This window comes from Staurois parvus, unplaced genomic scaffold (genome assembly GCF_062004578.1).
Source record: "Staurois parvus isolate SC_StPar_1 unplaced genomic scaffold, SC_StPar_1.0 ptg000136l, whole genome shotgun sequence".
NCBI lineage: Eukaryota > Metazoa > Chordata > Amphibia > Anura > Ranidae > Staurois > Staurois parvus.
In genome coordinates, this window is record NW_028317932.1 from 13,162,095 (window position 1) to 13,187,469 (window position 25,375).

General features: G+C 39.7%; 1 protein-coding gene across 1 annotated transcript in view; it reads right to left on the bottom strand.

Moving 5' to 3' along the window:
• IGF2BP3 (insulin like growth factor 2 mRNA binding protein 3) overlaps positions 1–25,375 on the bottom strand; it is a 128,456-nt gene that overhangs the window by 59,158 nt on the left and 43,923 nt on the right. The window contains exon 3 of the mRNA XM_089673198.1: positions 7,692–7,740. Within this exon, the coding sequence (XP_089529324.1) occupies positions 7,692–7,740 (49 nt within the window). The remainder of the gene's footprint in view (positions 1–7,691; positions 7,741–25,375) is intronic.

A 25,375-nucleotide genomic window follows, 5' to 3' on the forward strand; every position in this document is an offset into this window, starting at 1 on the left:
TAAAACAGCAAATGGGACAGCGGAAGAACAAGGGTGAGGTCCCTTGTACTTCTTGGTGGTCACATTCTTTTGATATTGTGTTAAAATCAAACCCCACTTTTAACTCTTCAGCATCCACTAAAAAAAAAAAAATAAAAAAAAAAAAAAATGAACATGTCAGGTCAGAGGGCAAAGTCAAAAGGTTCACTTAAACGATGCTGCCCTGGAAACATGGAAAGCATGTGACCCAATTCCCTTTGTTCCCTACTGGGGTTTACTTTTCGGCCTATCAGGCAACCAAGCCTTGTTACATGGAAGTGGTGGGAGATTGCTAAAGCCCAGCATAAGCTCCAAGCTTTTGATTTGAACACACAGACCCTAACTCTATAGCCTGCTCCTAGGGATGTCAGGAGTTTTTTTTTTTTTTTTTTACTGTCTCTAAACGTCCCTGCATGTTATCCTATGTGTCCATGCACAAATAGGATTTTAGCAGCGTCGTCTGGCAGAAAAAAAAAACCCACTGAAAGGGTGTCCTGGAGCAGCGGAGTTTTGGCTGAAATAGAAACGCTTGACACACAAGCGCGTGTAAACACGCAAAAATAAGCGTGTTTAGCTCGAGCGGTAATTAGTTTCATTGGCCAGAATAAATAATTCTGGCCAGTGAAATTAATTAACGGCCAAAAGCTTTACGCAGATAAATGCGTGTACACACTTTTACAAGCGTCAAGACTTTTTTTTTGGCCCAAAACGCTGCTGGCTTCTAGGGGAGCTAAAATTAAACATCACTGTGCATGAGGCCTTACTCTCAGCTGCTAGGGAAGGAGACAAAAGAGGACATGTATAGGTTGCAGAAAAGCCCGTTTGTACGAAGTCTTTCCTTTTCTTAACTCGACTGAAATGGTCTTTTTCATGGAGACATTTCTTGCCTTCCTCTGGTACTATTACACGCATGTATGTTTTTTTCTCACAAATAAAAGATAACCTATGAAAATTATAATCAACAATTTTCCACTCTATTCTTTCCAGGCCCCAACAGGTCATACAGTCAGAACTCCTTTAAGCAGACCTTGCATTAAAATGCAAGGTCCACATATTGGAACATGGTCCAACTACCACCTGCAATGAGCCAAAGCAGGTGACAAAATTAAAAACAAAGGGACCCTCCCACAAACCACAGCACACCCCAAAGCCTTACCAAGGCGCTCTGGACACCTTTATCAGAGGCGTCGTGGACACAGGCTGCATTTAAGATGGAGGTGAAAAATGCGGCTGTATGGGAAGCCTCTAACAGCTTTGCAGCTATCAATCCAAATCCACAGACTGAAGTAGGCCATTGCAATTCTCCTGCCAAGTCCACGTCTTAGGGCTCTCTATCAGCAACTTCTGATATGGAATACACAGAAAGGACCTTAAAAGGATAATTTCACCATTTACAAAAAAAAAAAAAAAAATAGTAATGTGCGGGTGCAATGCCAGGCTCCTGCATCCTCTCACCTTGTATGGACAGGCAGTTACTGAATGGCAAGTAGAGTCAATGGACTAAGACAGCGCTCAACAGAGCCCTTGCAGTTCACTGAAAACTACAATATATGAGCTGGAATGGCTGATGGTACTTGAAGCCATTCATTCACAGAAAACTGTGAATGAGTGACGAAGCTGTGCAGGCGGAGCCCCACACAGCCATGCAGTTTTTAAAATTGAGACAGGGGGTGCAGGGAGAAAATCCCCCTCCCACTGTCACGAATGGAACATGTAACATGTTCTAAAGCTGGACTTATCCTGTATTAAAGGACTGTCTACTGAAGGGAGCAATAAATTCACAGGGTAGAAAAAATACAAGATAATGAACTGCTCAAATCTGAAAACTACTCAAATTTAGGCATGTAGACTTTTAGACTCAAAGTGTGATTATTCCCTACACTGACAAACTTAAAAAGGAAAAGTCTCTTAAACAAGATTTTAAAAACAAACATATAAAAAGGGCCTCCCAGAAGCCAAGTAATCTCAGGATTTCATCTCAATAGTCAAATCTTACAGTATTTTTGACATACTGACCTGGAACAAGTATGTGGATGAAGACTTCTGACTTTTCTCTGACTTTCCTATATTAATACTTGTTTTAGGAAGACAACTCGAAGCGTTTAAGTTGGAGGCAGACACGGCAAATTCAATTTTAAGGGGGTGGAAAACAATGGCAGCCCTTGCATTTTGTTTCTCTCATGAGGTTTACTTAAACCTAATCTATGCATGATTCAGCAACTACCACATCTGGTCTAACACGAGGAAAAATCAAAATGTACTAAAAGGTTGTCTTGACTTCACACAAACTCACCTATTCCTCCCAGGCTTGCTTGATTTTGCATTTTACCCACTGCTACCAATCAGCAGTTGAAAGAGGAGCATATGGACGTTACAAGAAAACATTTATTCAGCTCATAACAGCTCTGTATGTATAATCATAAGAATTTACTTTAACTAGTTTCTCAAGAATAGACCAGATGACTTACTGGTGACTGGAGTAAAGCATACACCAGAAACGTAAAATTTTTTAAGGCCAACCAAACATGAGCATTAATAAAATGTTCCATTTTTGCAGTAATGGGAGGAAAAAAAATACAAGTATAAGTTCCATTTGCCACGTTTGGTGTAAACCAACAAGAAGAGCAGCCAATAATGAACGATCAGGAGATAGGATACCACTGCTGTTTTTGTAGATTGCCACATTTGCACAGAAAACTAGCACAAAAGTTTAATGTCACCAGGGGTTTCTAAACTCCCATGTTGATGAAGCATTCCAGCCATTCAATACAGGTAAAATAAAGAGGTTCTGCTTTCCCTTTGCAGACTTTGGCATTAAATTGCATTTGGCTAGAGGTCTGGCATTGCAGCATAAACACTCCAGAGGGGGAGGGGAATCTGAAATACTGCCAGCAATTGCTTTTTTTTGTCTTGCTTAAATGTGGCCAATAACTCCAGGTTTGTATTAATTGGGGCCCTTGGCAAGCCACAAATCTGGGCCCTCTTGCCTGAAATACTGCAGGCTGATATGAGCAACTTCATAGGGTACTCTGCTCCCTTGCTTACCTTTCTGATTTAAATCACCTAGCATTTAAAGCAGACGTTTTGCAAGACTTTGAGTTCACACTTTTAAAAACGTTAATGGTTTAGTGTTCCAAATATTATTTTGTGGGATATAAAAAAGGAGGAGAGGCAGTAGTAATCATAGAAAAAATAGAAGTGGTGGAAAGCTGGCAAATGACAGATATTTGGTAATAAAGGAATAATGAAAAAGCATGTTATACCTATTAATTTAGTGGTCGCATCAATCCGGTATTTATGGAAATGAGTGTAAAGCAACTTATGTGAACTGCTACTGTGTAGTATTTGTATATTTTATTCTTTTTATATAATGTGTGGAGAGGGTGATGGCTATAAGTGGTCTCCAAACTTTTTAAACAAAGGGTATGTTCATGGTCTATCAAACTGTTTGGGGGCCGAACTGAGGTCAATGGGAGTAGAAAATGCCAGTTTCAATAGACACAATGGTGCCCCTGCACACATCACACAAGCTTGCAGTGAAGTAGTGAAGTTCTGTCATGTAGTTGGTCTTCCACCACAGATAGGCAGGTGGGCAGATAGCAAGGTGCTGGGTCCTACTCTTCTGCCAAAGTGGATTGTCTGTTAAAGCTCCACAAGTACAGGGGAGACCATTTCATTAAAGCTGTGCAACATACTATTCCAGTTTTTTCCCTTCTGAATTTCTAGCATGCAATTTCTTTAACTGTCTAGATCTCTAACTCAAGGGTAAAAAAAGTGAACTGATGAGATCACAAAAAATACTGCCTGGAACTTGAAGAAGGGGACATACCCCAAAAGCTTGTCCTCAAAATTATATGTTAGTGCAAATAAAAAAAGTATCACGTCAGTACTCAATTGTTTCTGTTGCAAGTGCACTAATATGGCTACAATCGCCTCATCACAAAAAATATAATTAAAAGGTTTGTTACAACAATGGCCATCTTTAATGATGGCATGGCTTTCGCGGAGGGAGTATGACCAAAACTGTAGGTCAACCTATGCCAGGAAATATGATGAACGATTTACTCATGCCATGCAATGAGTCAGACATACAAGCATCTTCATGCTTTGTTAACCCCTGCACTCAACTTTATCAATGCTACAGTAAACTGATAAAGCAAAAATGAAAAAACACAGCTAAAACTCAACTTTCAAAAAGGCAGAAAGTACACTTTCAGACTTGATTCACACATATGCAGCGAATCCGAAACATTTTCTGCACTGCATTTAAACAGATCACAAAATGCAGTAGGATTGCAAGAATTGGATCGCAAAAAAAAAAAAAAAAAAAGTTCCTGCACCTTTTTCATGCTGGTGTGGTGCGAATTGAAATCGTACTGCAAAGAATCACATGTGATCTTAACAGGAATGTGGTGTGATTCCTGTCGGAATTACATGCAACTTCCAGCACCACTATAGTGTGAATCTATTCTTCTGCTGAATAACTGTATATATTTTGTTGTACATGATAATGTAACATACACAACTTCTTCTACATGTAAACGTAGCGCTGCCCCCATAAGAGCCACTTGTTTTTTTTCCTGCAGCCAGGCATTCTCCACAGCCAGAGACACACACACTTCAAATGACCAGCCCAGGGGGTGGTTTCAGAATTATATTGTAGAACTGGGGACAGGGATTGGGAACTTTAGTAGGATACAGGGGCGGACTGACAACTCATGGGGCCAGTGTCCTTGTCCAAACTCAAAAAAGCCTATGAAAAAAAGGTACCAGGGGCATCTCATGGAGCCCCCTACTGAACCCGAGTTTCCAAATGGTCAGTCCGCCTCTAGTAGGATACTGCAAGATTGGAACTATTCACACCGAGGACATCGAAATGAACTCTAAATTAGGCACTGTGGAAGTCCTGGCTGAAAGCAGGTAGCAGACCATATTATATTGTAACAAGCAGTTTAGCATGGAGAAAAGTCTCTTGCAGTAGCAACAAGTGGGAAAGCTCTTCAGAACACTAGCCAGTGTTCCCTTTTTTTTAGTCCCATGCTGACTATCAAACACCAGAGGGGTACCCAAGCATACAGAGTCCCGAAGATTTCTGTGTCTGTACTCATAAGGCCATAATGTCAGAATGGTAGCCTCCTTCCAATACATACCATTCAGTAATAACAGACAGATCTTTGACAGACAGCTCCCCTTAGTCAACGTACTGAAGAACCAGGGTCACTCTTTCTAGCTTCAAGCCCAGGCGAGGCAAGCCTGCCTTCAGCCTGGCTTGGTGCAATCCTCTCCGAGAAAGACCCTGAGCCCATGTGCTCACAGAAGATAAATACCGCTCCCAGCATGCAATGGGGCGGCCCTCCCTGCAACTTGCCAGGGCTGCATCCATATTAATGCTGCTCATGTGCCTTATTCACACCCAGGTTCTGGAAGGCTCTAGTTGCTTTTAAAAGGCGGGAGGAACTCGAGACAAACTCAAGCAGCACCAGAGCATCATGAGCAGATCTTACTAATCCATCTCAGCTCTCGCTTAAGCAGAGAGCCCAATTAGATTTTCCTGAGAGCCTCTCTGTTACGCAGAGAAACAGCTATACTATCCTAACACCTATCTAGGAGGTTGATACATAAACAATTGGGAAATCAAGAACGCTATACAAGTTACCTGCTTTTCCCACCAGCTGCAGCTATTACCAAGGTCTTGCTCTCTCTGCATTTCATTTATTGCATGATCCAGAGATTGCAAGAAGAGAAATACAGATAGAATACAGATAATATTGCTACCATTTGAGAAACATTTACTTTGAACACTATTCAACATTTAACTGGGTGCACAGAGGCAGAATAATCTGTCCCCTTGATATAGCTAGGAAGCTCCGCCCTCACCTAAACATTATGGTACCTCTGGAAGGGTCTACTTCATATATTACTATAAATAATCCACAAGGGTTCCAATAACACCTGCATTCTGACTTCATTGGCCACCTAGCAGATTTTCGAAAGGAATCTTTGAAAACTGCATTACAGAGAAATTTGTTACTTGGTTTTGCTTACAGAAAAACCCAGGATATCAGAATCAGAGTTAGGCAAAAGCCTTGCAGGGAACACATATGTACCTAAAGAGCCATCAAGAATACAAACCCTATTTTCTAATGCCAAAAATGTATGTTACGGTTGCACCATAAAAGGAAACAAAAAAAAAAAAAAAAAAAAAGGAGACTTTCGGGACCCTGGGATTGCTGTTCAGTCTTCCGAGTAGAATAGTTTCCTGGCTGTAATGCCCACCCCATCTGACTTCTCGGATGAGACACTGCTCTAGAACCATTGTACAGGTAGCAGGTTACCTTCACTCACAGCAGTTCCAGGTCAGCGGCTCATAGAACTGTTGGAGCCAGAGAAACCAAGTCATGAATTCTTAAATGAAAGTCAGCAATGGCAGACCCTTTGGATCTGAATATAGCAACTTTGGTATTAAAACCCAAGGTAAGAAGTTTAATACATTGTAGCTTACCAGTCCTTAGATAAGGCAGCTGAATTTTTTTTTAGGTTTTTATTCCCCATTTACTTATGGGTGAACCTGCCAGGAACACTAACTGTCCTGGGGGGGGCAACACTTACACCCCATACTGTATCTGAGGAGGTGCAACAGTATCACCACCCTTGGCCATAAAGGATATTAGGATTGCGAACACTCCTCTACTCATTTCCACAACGAAGGGAAGGTAACAGAATACAAGACGTTATCCTTCACTGGATTTCTGGAAGGATCAACTGTCTTTTTCTGCATTTATCAAACACTTGCAACAGTGCAGATAGCTGATCCAAAGGAAGCAGAAATGAGAACTTCATTGTTGGAGCCTACATTCCCCAAGTTAAAAATAATTCTGAAGTGCCCAAATATGAAAAACAACAAATAAGCTAAACATCAGGAAATCTGTTAAACCATCAATAAGAAAAGGAGTTTACACACTTCTGTAGTTATGCCACCAGGCATGCATGGATTACATGAACTGAGTATACATTCACAAAAGAATCAATGACTCACTCTTCAAATTTATGGTTTTAAAATTTTCCGCTTAAAAAACCCAAAAAAAACCAAAAAACCCCCACACGGTGCATGCACTAAAAGCAGTTTTTATATTTTCAATTATATGAAACCTATTTGTTGCACCTTCAATTAATACACTGCTTGAAGCAAGATTTAAAAAGTAAGTTCTATTGTATATAAAAACACAAGACGTGCAAGAAACAACAACAATCAGGCTATTGCAATACCACAATGTCGCAAACTGAATGGCATGAATTTACAATGGAATTTCAGGGGAAAGGAAGAAAAAATTCTCTTTGCAATTTAGAATTATTCTGCCCAAATGGAGTCAAAGAAAAAACGCAGAAACGTTTTCTAGACCTATAAAAATAATCAAGGTAAATTAATGTGCATGCCTTGGGGAAACAAAAGAAAAAAAAGTCACTATGCAAGTTATGGTTATAAAAAATAAAATAAAAATGAATATTTAATGTGAATATATGTCCTGATAGGCATCTGGCACCATCGCATGTATAATCCTCTAAAACAAGGTAGGCACATTAATAACACAGGTGTCACACCAACAGAAAATACAAGCAAAAGTAATGCTTCAAGTATATCGAAAGTCAGTCAAAATCAGAAAATTAGTGCCTACCTCCCACTGTAGATGGGGTGGTATATTTCGGATCTGTAGCTTCCGACTCCTGAAAATAGAAAGAAAACATTGCATGAGAGCAGATAATATGCAAAAACCATGTCATTGATTCTAGCCAGCATTAAAAGACTCCTTTACGGATACACAAGGAAAGCCTGCAGCATGGACGACGACTGGGAGCTGACATCCCAAGAATCTTTACTCGGAAATCAGATTCAAACCTTCTACTGCACTACTACATGAGCTCTAACTGGCTATGAGCTAACTAATCACATACAATTGCTGGGGAATTCCTATCATTCCTGGTCTTTGAAGTTGAAATCATTCAATTAGCTCACTGCATTTTCAGAGGGGAGGGGGAAACTTACTCTCCCAACATGCTTTTCTGAAACTTTCTTGTATAGGATATCCACTTTGGGGGAGGGATGCTGGCATGAACAATGCAAAATGACTCACATCTGGCAGGGCACTGGTTAAGGGACTCTACAAACAGATATTTATCCTAAGGAACGAACAGCCAAACATTTGTGGTGGTGAAGCGCTTGCTGCAGCGTGTTTAAAAGATGAACAAGCAAATGCCTGAAATGCCACATACTCCCTGGGATTCCCAAGAATGCACATGGTAAACATATATAGAAACAAAAAGGTTTTTTACTTCAGATTATAACCTGGGAAAAAAAAAAAAACCCACACACACTGGGCTTGTTCACCTATTTGGAACTGGGATGACTGCACAGCAGACAGTGACATGTCCAGGAAATGAATAATTAAAAAAACAAAACGAAAAAAAAACACAAAAAAACAAACAAATCACTCAGACCTCAAGTAGCCCCTCATAAGGAATGGGACCCATGTCCACAACACATTTCACTCAATATCTCAACAGAGGAATAATCACAGGAACATACCAGGTTTTACCTGTAGAGGGTACTGCAGGCAAAATGCAGCAAATTTTTACAGCAAAATAAAAAGCCAAGCATATTCAAAAGTAAGGGCTCATGTCCACGGAGCGTTTGGGAAAACTTTTCTGACTGTTGGAAACTGCTAGAAAACGTAGGTTAAAAATGTCAGTTTAGCCGCGTTTGCATACCGCGTCTAGCCGGATTTGCGTTTAGAACTGGAACTGACTACGCTGGTGTACTAGGTCCATTTGAATACATGGAGAACACTTTGCATGCATTTTAGATGAAGAAAAAAGGCTCTGGACAGCATCTGGATATGGACCAGGCAAAAAACGCTTCTAAAAACACACATAAAACGCATTTAACCGCATTTACAAGCGTTTGACACGCCGGTAAAATCTACTCCTGAACGCAGTTTTGGGCTAACAAAAAAATGCTCGTAACCTCAACTGCCTGTAAAAGACTATGTGTACATGGAAACATAGGAAAACATAAAAAGGAGAGTTCAGGGGCTGCTGAAAAAAATAAAAAATAAAAAAAACACAAAAAAACAAAAAAACGCTCAACAGCTCCTAATCATCAGTTTAGCAGCTACAGTGTACATGAGCCCCAATACAACCCAAAAAAAAAAAAAAAAAAGTGTTGTACTGGAGCACAGAGCGTCAATCATTTCAACGATCTTTCCACCAGAGTTTTTTTTTTTCCCCTTTTTTAAACATTTCTAAAAACATATATAAAATTCATTCAAAAGGACACACAAAATGTTACCGGTTTATATATGTGATAGAGAAGTAAGACTTTGGGGCTTACTTTAGAGTGGTGATCTCCAAACTGTGGTCTAAGGGCCGGATGTGGCCCTTTACTAGCCTTTATCCAGCCCTTGGGGCACTTTTCCTGCCAATGACACCAACAGTGGGGCAGAACTCCAGTCACTGACACCAATGGCAGGGCACTACACCTCCTCCTACTGACCGTCAACCCCGAGCTCATGTTTATTCTGACCAATTCCGGGCAAAAGATATATTTTTTAGCTCCACTGGCCACAATCTGGCCCCCCTAAAATTCTGAAGAACAGTAAACTGGTCTTTTGTTTAAAGCAGGGGTCTCCAAACGTTTCAGAGGCATTTGATTTTTTTTGCTGCTCCAGGGCCAACCTTAAAGTGGTACGAAAGTCTTAAATTTTATCATCGTAATGCATTCTCTGCTTTAAGGTAAAAATAAAAATGCCCCACTGCCTGTCCTACTCACCTAAACACGTACTTGGTTCCATGTCACCGTTCTAGCACTGTCTCTGGCTCCACTACCATTTCCCTCAATTCCTGCATTCACAGGGTCAACCGGGGGAGTAAAGTAATGGGCTCCTGCTGCTGTCAGTCAAACTCGTGTGAGGAGGGAAATGTGTGACTTGCTGGAGCAGTGTGCGTCTGTGGGCTCACACAGCCTGGCCCAGAAGCAACATGCACAGGTGCCTCCTTAGCACTCTGCTTGCTGCAGGAGGCACCTGGGTGCTGGAAGACACCGATCGCTCTGGCAGGGGGCTACCAGGAGAGGAGGAAAGTGACCTCTCTCTGTAAAAGCCTTGCACAGAGCAGGTATGTATTCTCGCTTAAGAAAATAATGAAATGAATAATAAAAATAAATAATGGCCTTTAGTATGACTTTAAAGCTGAACTCTGGGCACAACAACTCTCATATAAATATATTCAATAGCCAAAAAGGAGATAAATCCACTTTGTGTCCACCAAATACTTTTGCAATGTAGCGGTGACACCATTACTGTGCTGCACACCCCCTGTACCTAGGGTAGAGCTGTGGGAGGGACCCAGCAGGCTCTACCCACTATGGGATGCCTGCAAAAACTACAGGGAAGGGGGGGGGGTTTAGCCAAGACCAATCACTCCGCACTGGTATGGATTGAAGCTAGCATGAATAGCCTCAATTCAGGTCCTCCAGGCCTTGTATGTTTTATGTATTTCCTCCTGATTGTATTACAAGATTTTGTTCCAAGTCCTGAAACACATTGGCTGTATCAGATGTTAACAAAATAAACATTTTAAAACTAATTCCAAACAAGGTGGAAGTTTGTACTTGGTGCTCTTAACCAGCAGTATAGAATATTTCTATACTGCCGTATTCCATTAATGAGGAAGAATAATCTAAAAATTGACAAGAATTCTCCTAGGAAATGGGACTTAAATCTGATTGGTCTTGTCTGGATTATTGCATAGTATCATTGCAGTTCACACTGACCCACTAAATCTCTGCTCACCTGGTAATTAGATTTTTTTTTTTTTTAAGTGAACCCGAGAGCCTTTTTTAGTGTACCAATTATCAGTGTGTCAATTATAAGCCACAAGTGTTTTTACACCTATACTTTGTCTGTTAACCATTCTGAACAAAGCAGCCTAACTATATCTGCTTGTTGAGTGAACAAATTACGATGAAAAAGTCACAGAATATTAAATAGATTTCATAAAACCCTACTTATGTGTATGTGCTAAGCAACTGCTCAGAAAGACTGGAAAATGAATTCCTTTTAAAGTATATGGAAACCCTCACCTTGTAAAACAACCCATTCAGTTTATAATAGAAATGAAAAGCAAAACCGTTGTATATAGATATAAACAACAACAACAAAAAAAAAAAGCAAACAATAGAAACAAACACATTATAAATACTTTTCTTTATAAGTGAACAAATGTTCTCAGCTGCGTTAAGAGCTAGGGAGGAGAGAAAGCAGTACACTGAACTTCCCAGTCAAAGGCTGTGCAGGGAAGGGTGTGTCAGGACAAGTCTGATCATTGGACACGAGCAGGCTGAGTTCCCAGCACAGCTAGAGAACTAACCATGCTGTGCTCTCATGTTTAGTGTGGTCAGTTTTTAAATAGGAACGCAGAGGGACTAACAAGAAGACTGGGAATTTCATACAAAGGAAGCAATACAAAGAACAGGATACTTTTTCTTACAAGTATGATACAGATGGCACATATCAGGAATATGAAATGTTTTTTACATACTCTAAGCCTTTCCCCATCCAGGTTCACCCAATGTGTACATATCCCCAACCCACCACTGATATGCACCTTTCTTGTTCCTTCACTAACCTTTTTGACCATAAAAGCAAAGTAAAAAAATTCTATGTGGAATCCTTTTTGACCATAAAAGCCAAGTAAAAAAATTCTATGTGGAATCCAAGTTGACCTAGTTATGGGAGGAAGAAGGTAGAATCACATGCTTCCCTTCTTTGAAATTGTCCAGTGTCATGCAAAATTCCCTATGTGCACAGCCATATTTTTTAATCTGCAGCATCCATGGACAGAGAGCTTTTAAGAGGTCCAGATTCCACAAGATTTCATATAACTTTCAGCTAAAAAGTGCCAAATCTGCACATTTTCCATTGCCTAAATGCAGAATGCATTTAAAAAGCAAGTAAATTTAAAGTGATTTCTGCAGGCTGTCTTTTCTAGAACACTGTTCTTGCTTCACACCGGGCCAATTTCCATTTAGGGTGCCTTGGTGTTCCCTCAGATATCGAGCTCAAATCAGTGCTTTTAGGACTGATCAAAATGAACGTCAGCTGTACTGAAAATGTTTGCATGGCGCACAATAAACTGATCTGCAAATGAGGATTCTTGGATTTTCTGGAATCTGATTTTTCTTAACCTATGAGAGCCAAATCATTCAATTCAGAGCTTTTTTTCTTGGAGATTAGTAAAGCCCAATTGTTGGGATTGACAGACCTACCAACTGTCCAGACAGCAGTCATGCACATACTCTGAAAAATCCAGGAAATTCTCCGATTCACTCAAACCAGAAAACACATTCAGTCATCTGTCAGTTTTTTTAGTGATGCTAAAACGATGATCTAAAGCACTCTGAGCTAAAGAGCAGTGTTATTAATACAAACATTCTCTAATGATCAGCTTTTGTAGGGTTAACAGTGACAGCAAGCACTGTAGACAACCACAACAGCTCATGATCGTAGATCCGAACACGCTAGAAATATCTTTGCGGCCAATCAAAGATCATTCCATTTTCAAACAGGAATATATTGGGGAGGAGGTTGGGGTTTGTCTTTCTATGCATCAAATATTTGAAAATTTTGGGGTGAGATTGTGGGAGAAAAGTGCAGGGGTGGAAGACCTCTCAGCACTTGTTTTAGGAGACGTGTGCATGTCAACCATTTTAAAAGAGACATACCCAAGTTCTACTGCAGCATTTGTCAAGCAGGGCAACTATGATAAACTCTGTGCACTAGAGTTAGCAATGTTCTAAGTTTGCTCTGGGGCCTAAAGTGCATTATTATATGGATGGTTTAAAATTAAATGAATAATGATCCTGGAAGCTTATATTAAAAAAGATAACCTTTCAAAATAAAATAAAAAGAACATATTGTTGCAGAAAAAAAGTGCATATATTATGTTTTCCTGCAAGAGACTGGAAAGCATTGCACCTGTGATCAGTGGATCGGGGTTGCAATGCCAGGCTTCTGCAGACAAGACCTGCAACTTTCTGCTCATACCTCCATATGGAGCTGTCAATTTCAAAGCGCCCACACTTGTGGATGAACTACGATAGCAGTCATCAGAGCCCTCACAAATTATTCAGAACCACAAGCCTTCAGCTGGGTGCTGATGGTACTTCCATTCATTCATTCACAGGAAACCTGAATGAGTGACAGGGATACGCACAGCCGCGCTCTTTAAAAAAAAAAAAAAAAAGTGACAGCATGTGCAGGAAGAGGATCCCCTGCCTGCTGTTACATGGGTGGGAGATTATCAGAACTGTCATGCAAGAACTGTTTTTTGCATGCTAGTCTCATATTAGATTGTAAGCTCCAAAGAGCAGGGCCCTCTTAACCCTCTTGTATTGAACTGTATTGTCTCCCCTGTATTGTAAAGCACTGAGCAAACTGTTGGCACTATATAAATCCTGTATAATAATATTGAAAACAACTAGGTTACTTAAGTTAGGAAAATTCTCGTACGACGGAAGTGTAAAATTTAATGTATTGCTTCATTTCCAAGCATGCGATGTCTTGGTCACTTGATTATTTTCAAATAATTTATTTCAGGTGCTTATATAGCGCCATCACTTTACATACACACCACACACACTATATATATATATATATATATATATACACATACATACATATATACACACATACATATATACACACACACACATATATACACACACACACACACACACACACACACACACACACACACACATATATATATAGCGCATTCACATCAGTCCCTAACCCTCAAGGGGTGTACAATCTAAGGTCCTTAACTCACATTCATGCGTACACATACTAGGGCCACTTTGGACAGGATCCAGTTAACCTACCAGCATGTTTTTGGAGTGTGGGAGGAAACCCCACGCAGGCACAGGGAGAACATGCAAACTGCAGGCAGGTGGTGCCATGGTTGGAATTTGAACGAACGACCCTAGTACTGCCAGGCAGTAGTGCTAACCATTTAGCCACTGTGCACGAAAATCACTCTATTAACTTACGAGAAACATTTTCGTGCATGTCCCTGTGGATGTTTTCGTATGACCTGTTGTGGTCAGCTCTCGAAAGTGGTGTACTAATGATCAGACAATCGCTCTGAAAGCAATTTTTTTTCCCATCCGATTTTCTCATCGTGTGTACTAGGCATTAGTATTTGCAATGGATTACACAATCACTCATTTTGAGATATTGAGGAGGAAGGAAAGATTGTGTGCCATGACCATGGACAGAGGGGACATCAGGCAGAGAGCAGCAAAAGGCTGGAGCTTACTGTAAGGTAGCTTCCAGCAATTATAGGTAGACAATTAGGTCACAGACTGTCCACAGGTGCCACTAATTGGAGAGGAGGAACGTTCTGAAGGACAGGCAGAATAGGAGCGAGGGAGAATTTTGTCCAGGGGCAGCTTGTAGATAACTAAAGGGACCAGCAGTCCTAAGCCACTGAATAGCATTGCCCACAGGTGGAGGCCACTGACACCCCAATGGCTAGTCTACAGAGCTCTGCAGTGTGGGGCTTAAAGTGGAATTGCAGGTTTAATTTCACTTTAAATAATTTGGACCAAGCTGACCCAAATGAATTATTTGCATTACAGAATGATGTGTCTGCTGTAATGAACTGTAGTAACATTAGCTACATATAGTAAGCAGCATTATGTTTCGGCAGACTTCTCGCCTGCTGCTGGAATTAAACAGTCGGGCCAAGTTCTTCTCTGCCATTCAGAATGCGGCTTGTATTTTTATCAATAGATACAAGGCTTCCTCCGATTAGCCGTTGTGGAAATCGTGACATCATCCACCCACCTCTCCTTCTTAAACCTACTGCAGCAGGTTTTCTAGGTTGGCTGTTGGCTTGCCTCTCACAAAAATGAGGAAGAACTTGAAAAGTTAGGATCTGGGAATTTACTATACATCAACATGTCAAAGCTGGGCAATTATAAAAACAGAAGAGTAGGGACCAGCTCCCAATGGATATCCATCCTGTATTTCTTTTTTGGAAATCATGATGAGAAGGTGGGGTGACCATGATCAGCAGGTTTTCCGCTGCTGTGCAATGATCAAGAGATTTAGCCAATTTGCATCTGCTGACCTGTTTTAATTATTGATAAACTGAACAATTCTGCCATTGCAAAAAACTCAACTCCTCCAAACTGACATTTTTAAAAACAAATGCAAACCACGTTCAAAATGCAAATACATGCTGTATATGGATTTATGTAGCGAACCCTTGAGCAAGCTATGGACAGTCAAGTACATACCTTTTCATAATAAGTAGTATAAAAACCCTAAATCAAAGTCCACCCAACCTCCGTAAATTGTAAGAAGGAACCACTGTTCTGCAGTACTGCACTAGCAGGAAATAATGGTGGCCATACATGTTTCAATAATTAATCAATCAATTTCTATTCAGACTGATCCCTTCCTATAGGAATAAAATCGATATGCCAGGCACAGATTTCGATATTCAAGATGTGATCCTAACTTACAATCATAAATTATCAATTGCATCTGTTTCCACAATGTAATCTCACAATCTGATTGGTAGAAATACAATTTTAATTTATGAACAAAGTAAGTGCTGCTGATGCAAAACAAACAAATATTCCACCTTGGCTGACTCATCAAATCGTTTGCAGATTCAAACATTTGGATCAAAATCGCACATGGATTGGATAAAAACAAAATTGAAAGAGTGTATGGCCACCATAGGGAGCAAATAGGGTTGCTTTGATTCACATGATCTACAAACTGCACACAGAAACCAATACCTTAACAATACTAGTAGATCTGTGAAATATTCACAAAAGGTTTTGGTGCATCCAGCTGCTTAACAGCAAGACAACAAACACACACACACAAACAAAAAAGAATTTAGAAACTAATATTTAAAATACTATAAAAAAAAATACTCCAAATAATGGCTTCAAAGGGAGGTACAAATACAATAAATGCACAAACTAACGGGAGTCCAATACAGTGGCATCTGCATATTCATGATTCTAGTCCTTGCTTGCATTTGTGAATAAATATTAGGACTGTAGCCCACTGTGGGAACCAGGTGATAAGAAGAGATCAATCACTGTCAAATGTATGCTGCGACTGCTGATTAACCAGCAGTAGAAAATTGGTGGCACTGAATACTACACAATTATTCAAAATGGCAGTGCCCATACTTGCTCAGACGTTACTATAAATTAGAGAACTGTTGGTTATGTATTATCTATCAGCAAATCACAAATTAAAACATCTGTGTGAATCTGAAATAAGGATACTGATAAACCGCACAGAAGAAATGGTGCAGAGGAAGAAAAAAAAAAATCTTTTTTTTTCTAATTCAAGCTAGGAGATTAACGTTACAAACTTTTCAAGAGCAGTACAGAAAAGTTATTACGATTAACATCCTGCAGTATTTTAGGTAATAACATAATCAGCACAGATGATTGATCCAAGGAATGTCTGCCTTGGGAGATTAGTAGGGCATTTTTCCTATTTGGAGCAAACTAAACCATGCTTTAGCGCTCATGCATGCGGCCCTACAACTTAAAATGTGGACATATTTAAGTACTAATAATAATAATAATTCCCCTCCCCCATTGGAGCTACAGGTACTGTGTACAGCCACCCCTAGACATGAATGGCTGTATGTGGCTATACGACGGTACTTGCGTTAACTCAGGCATGTGTACAGACAAACCTCAAACATAGACAAACAAGTAGCTTGTTAGGGTTCACAAACACGACTTTGGCTCCTGGGCAAGGAAAAATTTCCAAATTTTACATTGTACAGCTGCATGCATGAACCTTTATTTTTCTATGTTTTTAATCAGGGGCTTTCAAACCTAAGCATGTACAACTCCTGCGGGTAAAAAAAAAAATTATATCTATCTCTATATCTACAAATCTGACTTTACACATTGTAGCAAAATAAAAAGTACTATGTGTTACTTCCAAAACAGCACCATGGGCTGATTATAAAGATAAACAGTATATTGAATTATGGTTTAGTTGTGAATATACAATACATAAAGCACTACGTAAATTGTCAGGAGCTATAAAAGAAATAAAATATGATTATAATTGACATTTGAACTTGCTGGCTGCTCTAAACATTTTAACTGCACCTCATATATAAATCTGTAAATTAATACCCCCGAGTGTTCATCAGTACATCACAGAATGCAATTAGGAATGCCACCCAAATGGTTGAGATGGGCTTCTTTAGGCTGGTTTTCAGTCCAGTCAGATCTGACCCATAGACTTATACTGAGAGGCAGAAGTAGTGAAGCAAAGTCACTAATCAACACATTGAGGCAAGAGCAGAATCTGCATATTCAATGAGCAAATTAGGACAACACACACATACAAGCAAAATTACTTTTTCATTATTGTGTCCAGTCAAACACAGTCACTCTAAGCAATAAAATACAAATACGAGAAGGTTAAAAAGCTTAATGTCTGGGCAAAAAAAAAAAAAGAAAAAAAAAAGAAAAAAAAAAAAAAGGGGTTTGCTTTTAGATACATCAAATTAATATTTCTATGCCATTAAGGTAGTTGCTAAATGTATCATTTTAGCTTGGGCAACAAGCTGAACCAGAAGCATAAAAATCTATACAAAAAGTTTTCCACAATCAAAAGACCATATATAAATGTGCAAAGGTAAAAAGAAAATAGGTGCAAAATTGCTGATAAAACAAATAGTTTAAAGTAGTATAAAAGCCAGACGAAAAACATTTTGTTACAGCTTACCAGTTCGTAGATATATTGACTATTAGTTTTCTTGTTTTTCACCTGGTGATCCAGCTAGTTAAGTCCGTTTTTTCTCAACAGAACAAGAGCTCTTGCAGTTACATGGATGAGACAGATCATTTAACACCTACAGGGGTGCTTAAAATGATCAGCTTTATTTATGTAAATCCTTTATCCCAAAAGGATAAATATATACACACACACACACACACACACACACACACACGCACACACACACACATACACACAGTTGTGTTCAAAATAATAGCAGTGTGTTAAAAAAAAAAAAAAAGTGAATAAAGCTCAAAATACTTCTAGTAGCTTTTATTTCCATACACACAAATGCATTGGGAACACTACACATGCTATTCCAAATCAAAACATGAAGAAAAATATATCAAATTTGTGTTCCTTTAAAAATATTGAAAAGTGATTAGACTGTTCAAACATTTTTCAGTCTATATAGTGAATGTTTGAATTTGTAAAGAAGAATACAAATTTTTTTTTTTTGAAGATTTTGCTTTCTTTTGAATCACTTAATGAATATTTAGTTGTATAAGCACTGTTTCTGAGAACTGCTGTACATCTGTGTTGCATGGAGTCCACCAACTTCTGGCACCTGTGAACAGGTATTCCAGCCCAGGATGATTGGACTACATTCCACAGTTCTTCTCTATTTCTTGGTTTTGCCTCAAACTGCATTTTGATATCACCCCACAAGTTTTCTATTGGATTAAGGTACGCTGTTCTTCTGAACAATGTCTGGAACGACCCATTTTCCTCAGAATTTCAGAGAGAAATGCACTGTAACCAGCATGTACAACGTTTGCTGCCTTCCTTCCTTAAATAAGGACAATAATTGTCACCTGTTTTTCAAAGAATGAATGACCTCACTAATAGAACTCCACACTGCTATTATTTTGAACATGCCCCTTTCAATTAGTGATTCAGTTACACAGAATCAGCAGCATGCATGTCATGACTGTTGGGTCTGTTGGATTTCTATTACTCTACTACACCTGCTAGTAAATTATTTGCCATGTAGAAATATCATTTCTACCAAAAACAGTGATTGATCAGGTTAGTGATGTCTGACTGCTATTATTTTGAACACAACTGTGTATATATATTTGTTGTAACCAATTTGTTAGTGTATTTAAATCTGCTAGTACTTTTAAAGCTATACTAAACCGATGACCCTGCATTCACTATATCTGGTCTCCCACAGTACACAGAATATGGAAAATCAACTATTTTAGTAAATATAAAACTGCTAAATACCTTTTCTCATCAGCAGTTGGAGCAGTCTTGTGACTTCTATCAGTGTCCAGCAGAGCACTGGTTACAGCTTCTATGAGGAGTTTCATTCTCCTCTAGAAGAATACAGGACCCCTGACCTTTGTCTGGACAGTGTTGATTGGCCCTGTGCTGATCACATGTACTCTCCTAAGAAAAAGAAAAACCTCTCTAGCAAAACACACCAAACTGAGCATGCGCAGCTTGCCCCACAGGCTCTGTTCTACCAGGAGATATTAAGGGGACAATGGAAGAAGGGGAGGATCAGAGAAGACAGAATCAAACATCCTTTTAACTCAATGGAGAATTAACCTCTTAGATTCCACAGTGAGTATAACAAGCATGCTTTACTGCATATACAGACTTACTGTTGTGGGTTTAGTAACACTAGCACACTTCTCCTCCCTGACTGACAATGCTGCTGTCCAAAGTAAAGTGCCCCCTGTTCTCCTTCATCCAAAAGAAAAAACACAAAAAAACATACATACATATGCACACACACACTATATAATATATATATACACATACAGTTGCTCTCTCCTTTCTGCAGTGCTAAATACTAAAGTATTCCTCAATGCAAAAGTATTACTCAGCCATTGAAAACTTGTCTTGAAATTATTTTTTCTGATCAGTCTGCAGACACACACACACACACACACACACACACACACACACACACACACACACACACACACACACACACACACACCTCCATCTACCCTATACAACATAGGTGGACAATCTCCCATTGCGGCTACTGTATTTTGATTGGGTGCAGCCACTGTTTGCCTGTCAATTTTCTGCCAGACTGCTTTCATTTTTTAATTGAAGGTTGTTGGGCATGATGGTTGTGACAGGGCCAAGCACTAATTGAACTTTGGGCAGTATAGCAGGAGCCAACCAAAATGTACACAGTGTATAGCTTAAAGTGGTATTAAATGTGGTAAATTAGATTCGGTAGCTGCATTCGTTTTCTTAGGCTTTCATTTATTTTCACCTGGTGATCCCACCAGTAACTCAGCATTTCAACAGAACAAACTGTCCTTCAGATGTAGCAGTTAGAAGGTTGGAACAAACCGACAGGGGTGTTTACAACAGTCTGGTTTTTATTTATGCAAGACCTTTATCCCAAAAAGGATATAAACTCTTGGTGTAACTGCCTAAAAAGTATTAACTGACTGGAGTTTGGTTTTTGTTAGCATATTCAAATCTGCTAGTATATCTAACAAGCAGATTAACAAAGCTGCTGCCCAAAAGCGTCTGTTACCTTTTGATCCAGTGATCCAGTGTGGGCACCCTAAAAAAGGCAGGAATTGTTACTGGCCAGATTACAAATGCTTTTAAAATGATAAAATGGTAAAAAAATCAGTTCAAAAAATATTTTGGGAGTTGTAACGGAACCGGACCCAGACTGCACTAGGGTATTTCCGTTAGACTCCCGCTTCCCTGTCTGAACACAGATCCACGGACACCACTGCTGACCATACAAGATGAGACAGCACCAGACTCGTACGAAAGACAGGAAACAGACTGCTTTAGTTTAACATAGATACAAGATATATACACAGGGCAGGCAAATACACACTAAGTAACAAGAAACAAAATCAGCAGGCCTTCCCATCAGAGGGAAGGACTGCCGGAAACACCCCCCACCAAGCCAGTACAAACACATATATCCCATAATTGTTTGCTCCAAAGCAAGACACAATAGAACAATGGGATACACCACTTGGCAGTAGGCAATACACAAACCCATACATCCCATAATAGTTTGCTCCCAAGCAAGACACACAATAGAACAATGGGACAACCACCTGGCAGTAAACAATGAACAACCCCCATACCCTACCTATACATGTCTACACAATAGCAGGACATTTCACCCTGTACCCCTAACAGGCACAGGGTGACTTACACATAATAGGTATACGGGGAGCTGAGACAGGGGTCTCCCCACCCCTCCAAAGGGGGAGGTGTTCCATGGGCCCCCCACCCAAAGTCCCTCCCGTCACAGGAGTAAATGTAATTCAAAATATGTACCTACTAAAAATCACACAATATTAAGAGTTTGACCTAAACTAGAAGCACTTGGATGGGAAAATGCAGGCAACTATCCTACAACTAGAACACACGCACTGAGTAAAAATTGTTGGTACTATATGAATACCTGTAATAAATAAACACCTCCCTGCCCTCAAATCAGCCAAATCAGCTGCCAGGACCCCTCTGCAAACTTGTACTTTTTACCACACCATTTTTCCATCATATATCAGGCTGCGTTTGTACAATCATTTAGTACTCATCATAACATTTTTCTTGGAGATCACTGGAGGACGCAGCCTCCTAGGGCACTAGCAAAATACTAATGTATGCCAGAAGTGGGAGGGGTTACACAAGGCTGGTCACTTCTTTGTGTTTGCCAGTGTCTAAATTATCCTGTAGGTGGCAGCATAATCCAATGATCTCTTATTTCTGATGAGAAAACAGGTCTGGCAGACAAAACTGGAGACATAGTGACTACTATTGCTACTTATTTGGCAAACCCTAGTTTGCTGGAGGCTTTCTTGGTTATCCTCTTGCTTCCATACTTTGTGTCCTTCATCTTAAACAAGTATGGAAATGAGTATTTCTGACTTACAGTTACACATACTTGTTCCAGGTCAGTGACTCAAACCCTATTGAACCCACTTGGACATGCCAGACAGCTAGCATCTTCATACAGGGACTGGCAATGGCAGACTACTTGTCTCACAGGAACGTCGTGTTTTGAGTATTTTCAGAAAAACCACTATGAGCAAAAAATGCAAGTGGCAAGCTGGAGACTATAAACTATAGGCACTTACTATCCTGCTGTTTTACTAGACATAAGGTGAGGGAGACTAACAGCAATACAGAAAGAAATTAAAATGCTTTACTTTAGTAGGAGGAAGACTAGAAAGCTGCATTCACACCTGAGCATTTTTGCATGTTTTTAGTACAGCATTTGTAAGCTTTGGCATTTAACAGCCAATAGAAAAACATATCATCTGTTTATCATTTGTTGTTTTTCATCAGCTTTTATTAAATTTGTTTTTATTTTTGGGTTAGTGTTAGGGGGTAATTTATGCATTTTTATCTATAATTTCTTTATTAAAAATAAATATACATTTTGGAGTTTTTTTGGTGGGGTTAGGGTTTAAGGGTTATTTATTTTGGCTAGGGTTAATATGTTATTATATATTTATGACTTGTTTTATTTTTTTATTTTTTTCTTCTTTTGCAATTACTGCATTTGAGCAAAAAACTGCTAAAAAAAACACAAAAAAAAACCCCCCAAAAAAACACAAACTGAAAAATGCATGAATCGCTCGTTTCAAAAAGGGAAAAAAACCCCCACCAATATCAATCTACCCAAATCAGGCTACAAAACTAGCCTCACAACTTTAGTGAGCATCAGGCGTCTGGCTTCAGGTGACTTGAAGTGGAGATGTGAACCATCTCCATGAAGGACAATTGATTTTTCTTCTCCAAGCGTTTGAGCTTTGAGCTATGAAACGCTCAGGTTTGAATGTGGCCAGACCCAATGGATTTTCTATTCCTGTCCATGTCCCAGTTGCAGATTCTCTCTTCAATTCCTGTTAAGCCAATATACTAGTAGACTTTTCTTCAAAATTTTTCATTCTGTGAATGTGGTTTTCGTTTGGGAAAATTGTATATTGTGCATGCCCTCGGCACAAAAGAAACCAGTTTACTATTTATGGGATTCCACTTAAGTAAAAGGTCTGGACTTTAAAAGCTTTCAGACAAAATTAGATGACTCAATGATGGCAAGATCAAATGTCCCGATGAACAATTGTTCAGAATTTCCGTACGAACAAATTTCTGCTGGTGTATGTCCAAATTAAGTTAAATATGTCAGCTGGACAGGAAGTAAGGTTATAGCGAATGGTGTGCTAGATAACCTTGAACCCCTAAAAAGGAGACGTTCTAGATCTTCCCCGCTGCAAAACTGGAAACAAGTGTTTGATTTGAGACACTTAAAGAACAGTCCATTTTTTAAAGAAATCACTTTACCACAAATTTTGGATGAAGGCTTACATTAAAGAGTAATACCACTTTTGTAGAAAAAGCAAAACAAAAAAAACCCCCTCTGGGTGATCAATTCACACTGGAAGAATTTTAACAAACTTTGTAGCAGATTCCTACTTGTAAAAAAGTGTATGTTCTAGTTCTACCATGTTCTAGTTCTACCATGTCCTTGGAAGTCTGGCTCCTGAATGTGAAGGTCTATGTTTAAGATCAGCTGAAGCACACAGTGATCTAATGAGGAAAGCTGCAGTGTCTGCATTCCTTTGGAAGTAATTATTTATTTGGGAGTATCCAAATTATAAATTGCTGTTGCAGAGGATCCCTAAAATTGTACTTGTTTTAGTGCAGACTTCTGGAAAAATCAGTGATCCCATCATACACAAGCAGGAAATAACATTTCAAAGTTCTGTACACCAGGCCTCCAGGTTGCCATATTGCATTGAGTTTTACAGAAAATTACAGCAGCTGCATATTGAAAAGGGAAGGATATTGAATAACATTACAATATGGCTTGTATAGCAACAAGATATATACACTGCTCAAAAATTGATCTGGTCAGTTAAGTAGCAGAGGGGGTTGTTAATTTCATTAATACCAAAGCAGCTGAAGCTGATTAACAACAGGTGCACTAGATGGGCAGCAATGAGATGACCTACAAAAAACAGGAATGGTTTTACAGGTGGAGGCTGTAACTGCGTATACCCAGAGATGGACGTGGTTCAACCATTTTGGCTTCAACCTCCATCTTGGCAAAGGGGTTAACCATCCTGACAAACATATTTCCCCCTCATTCTCCCCCTTCCTCTCTGTTCAGCCACAGTGACATCTGGTTGTGGGTCACTGGCAGGCTAGAGCCAGCAGGGAGCCCAGGGCTATAAAACACCTCTCTGAGCCAGGGCCTAGCTGTCCAAAGAACCTGTGCAATTTAACACCTCGTATAAGATAAGGCAAGCTTTCCCCTGAGTTCAAAGAACATGCCCAGGAAACACCAGCAGATAACCCTTGATAAAATGCATTTTCCCCTAGGTCTCATATCTTGGAATATGAGAGACTTACATAAAAACCGGACATATCGTCAGATTGGCCACAAGAAGGCGAACAGTTTGATAGGTCACTCGCATTGTCTTGAATACATAGGAAAACCGAAACGTAGATCTTGTGAACCGTACAGTGTTTAATATCATAATTCATATCTAATCAATCCTCAGACGTGTCTGTCTAATAATCTATCCACGGGTGGAATGTCACGTTTGCAGATGGAAAGTTATGGGCCAAAATAGGAGTTACGGGAGATTTTGGCTCTAGCTGAGGTATCCGCCCATACCTACACGCCCTAAGCGGGGTATTGGTCCTTGACTTCAGAGACACCCCCTGCTGGGGAACTACAAAATAGGCAGTCAGGCCTAAGAGTGAGTTGAAGATGTCTCCCATTTTAACATCAGTACCACCTGGGAAGACCCGTGCCCTTTCGCTCTGAAACATGGATCCGCTAATCTAGGACTTTGGCAAGTACCTTAACCCTTTCACCTCTCTCTGATATCTCTTTGCTGTGCCGTGTGTGTATATATATATATATATATATATATATTATATATATATACATATATACAGTTGCAAGAAAAAGTATGTGAACCCCTTGGGATTACGTGGAGTTTTGCATGAATTGGGCATAAAATGTGCTCTGAACGACATCTAAGTCACAACAATAGAAGAACACAGTCTGCTGAACATAATACTACACAAACATTAGATGTTGCCATGGTTTAATTGCACATAACATGTAAACATTCACAGTGCAGGGAGGAAAAAGTATGTGAACCTTTGGACTTAATAACTGGTTGACCCTCCTTTGGCAGCAATAACTTCAACCAAACGTTTCCTGTAGTTGCAGATCAGACCTGCACAACGATCTGGAGTCATTTTGGACCACTCCTCTTCACAAAACTGTTTCAGTGTAGCAATATTCTTGGGATGTCTGGTGTGAATCGCTCTCTTAAGGTCATGCCACAGCATTTCAATCGGGTTGAGGACAGGACTCTGACTGGGCCACTCCAGAAGGCGTATTCTGTGCTGTTGCAGCCATTGTTTTGTTGAATTACTTGTATGCTTTGTGTCATTGTCCTGTTGCATCACCTGTTCTCTGCGGAGCT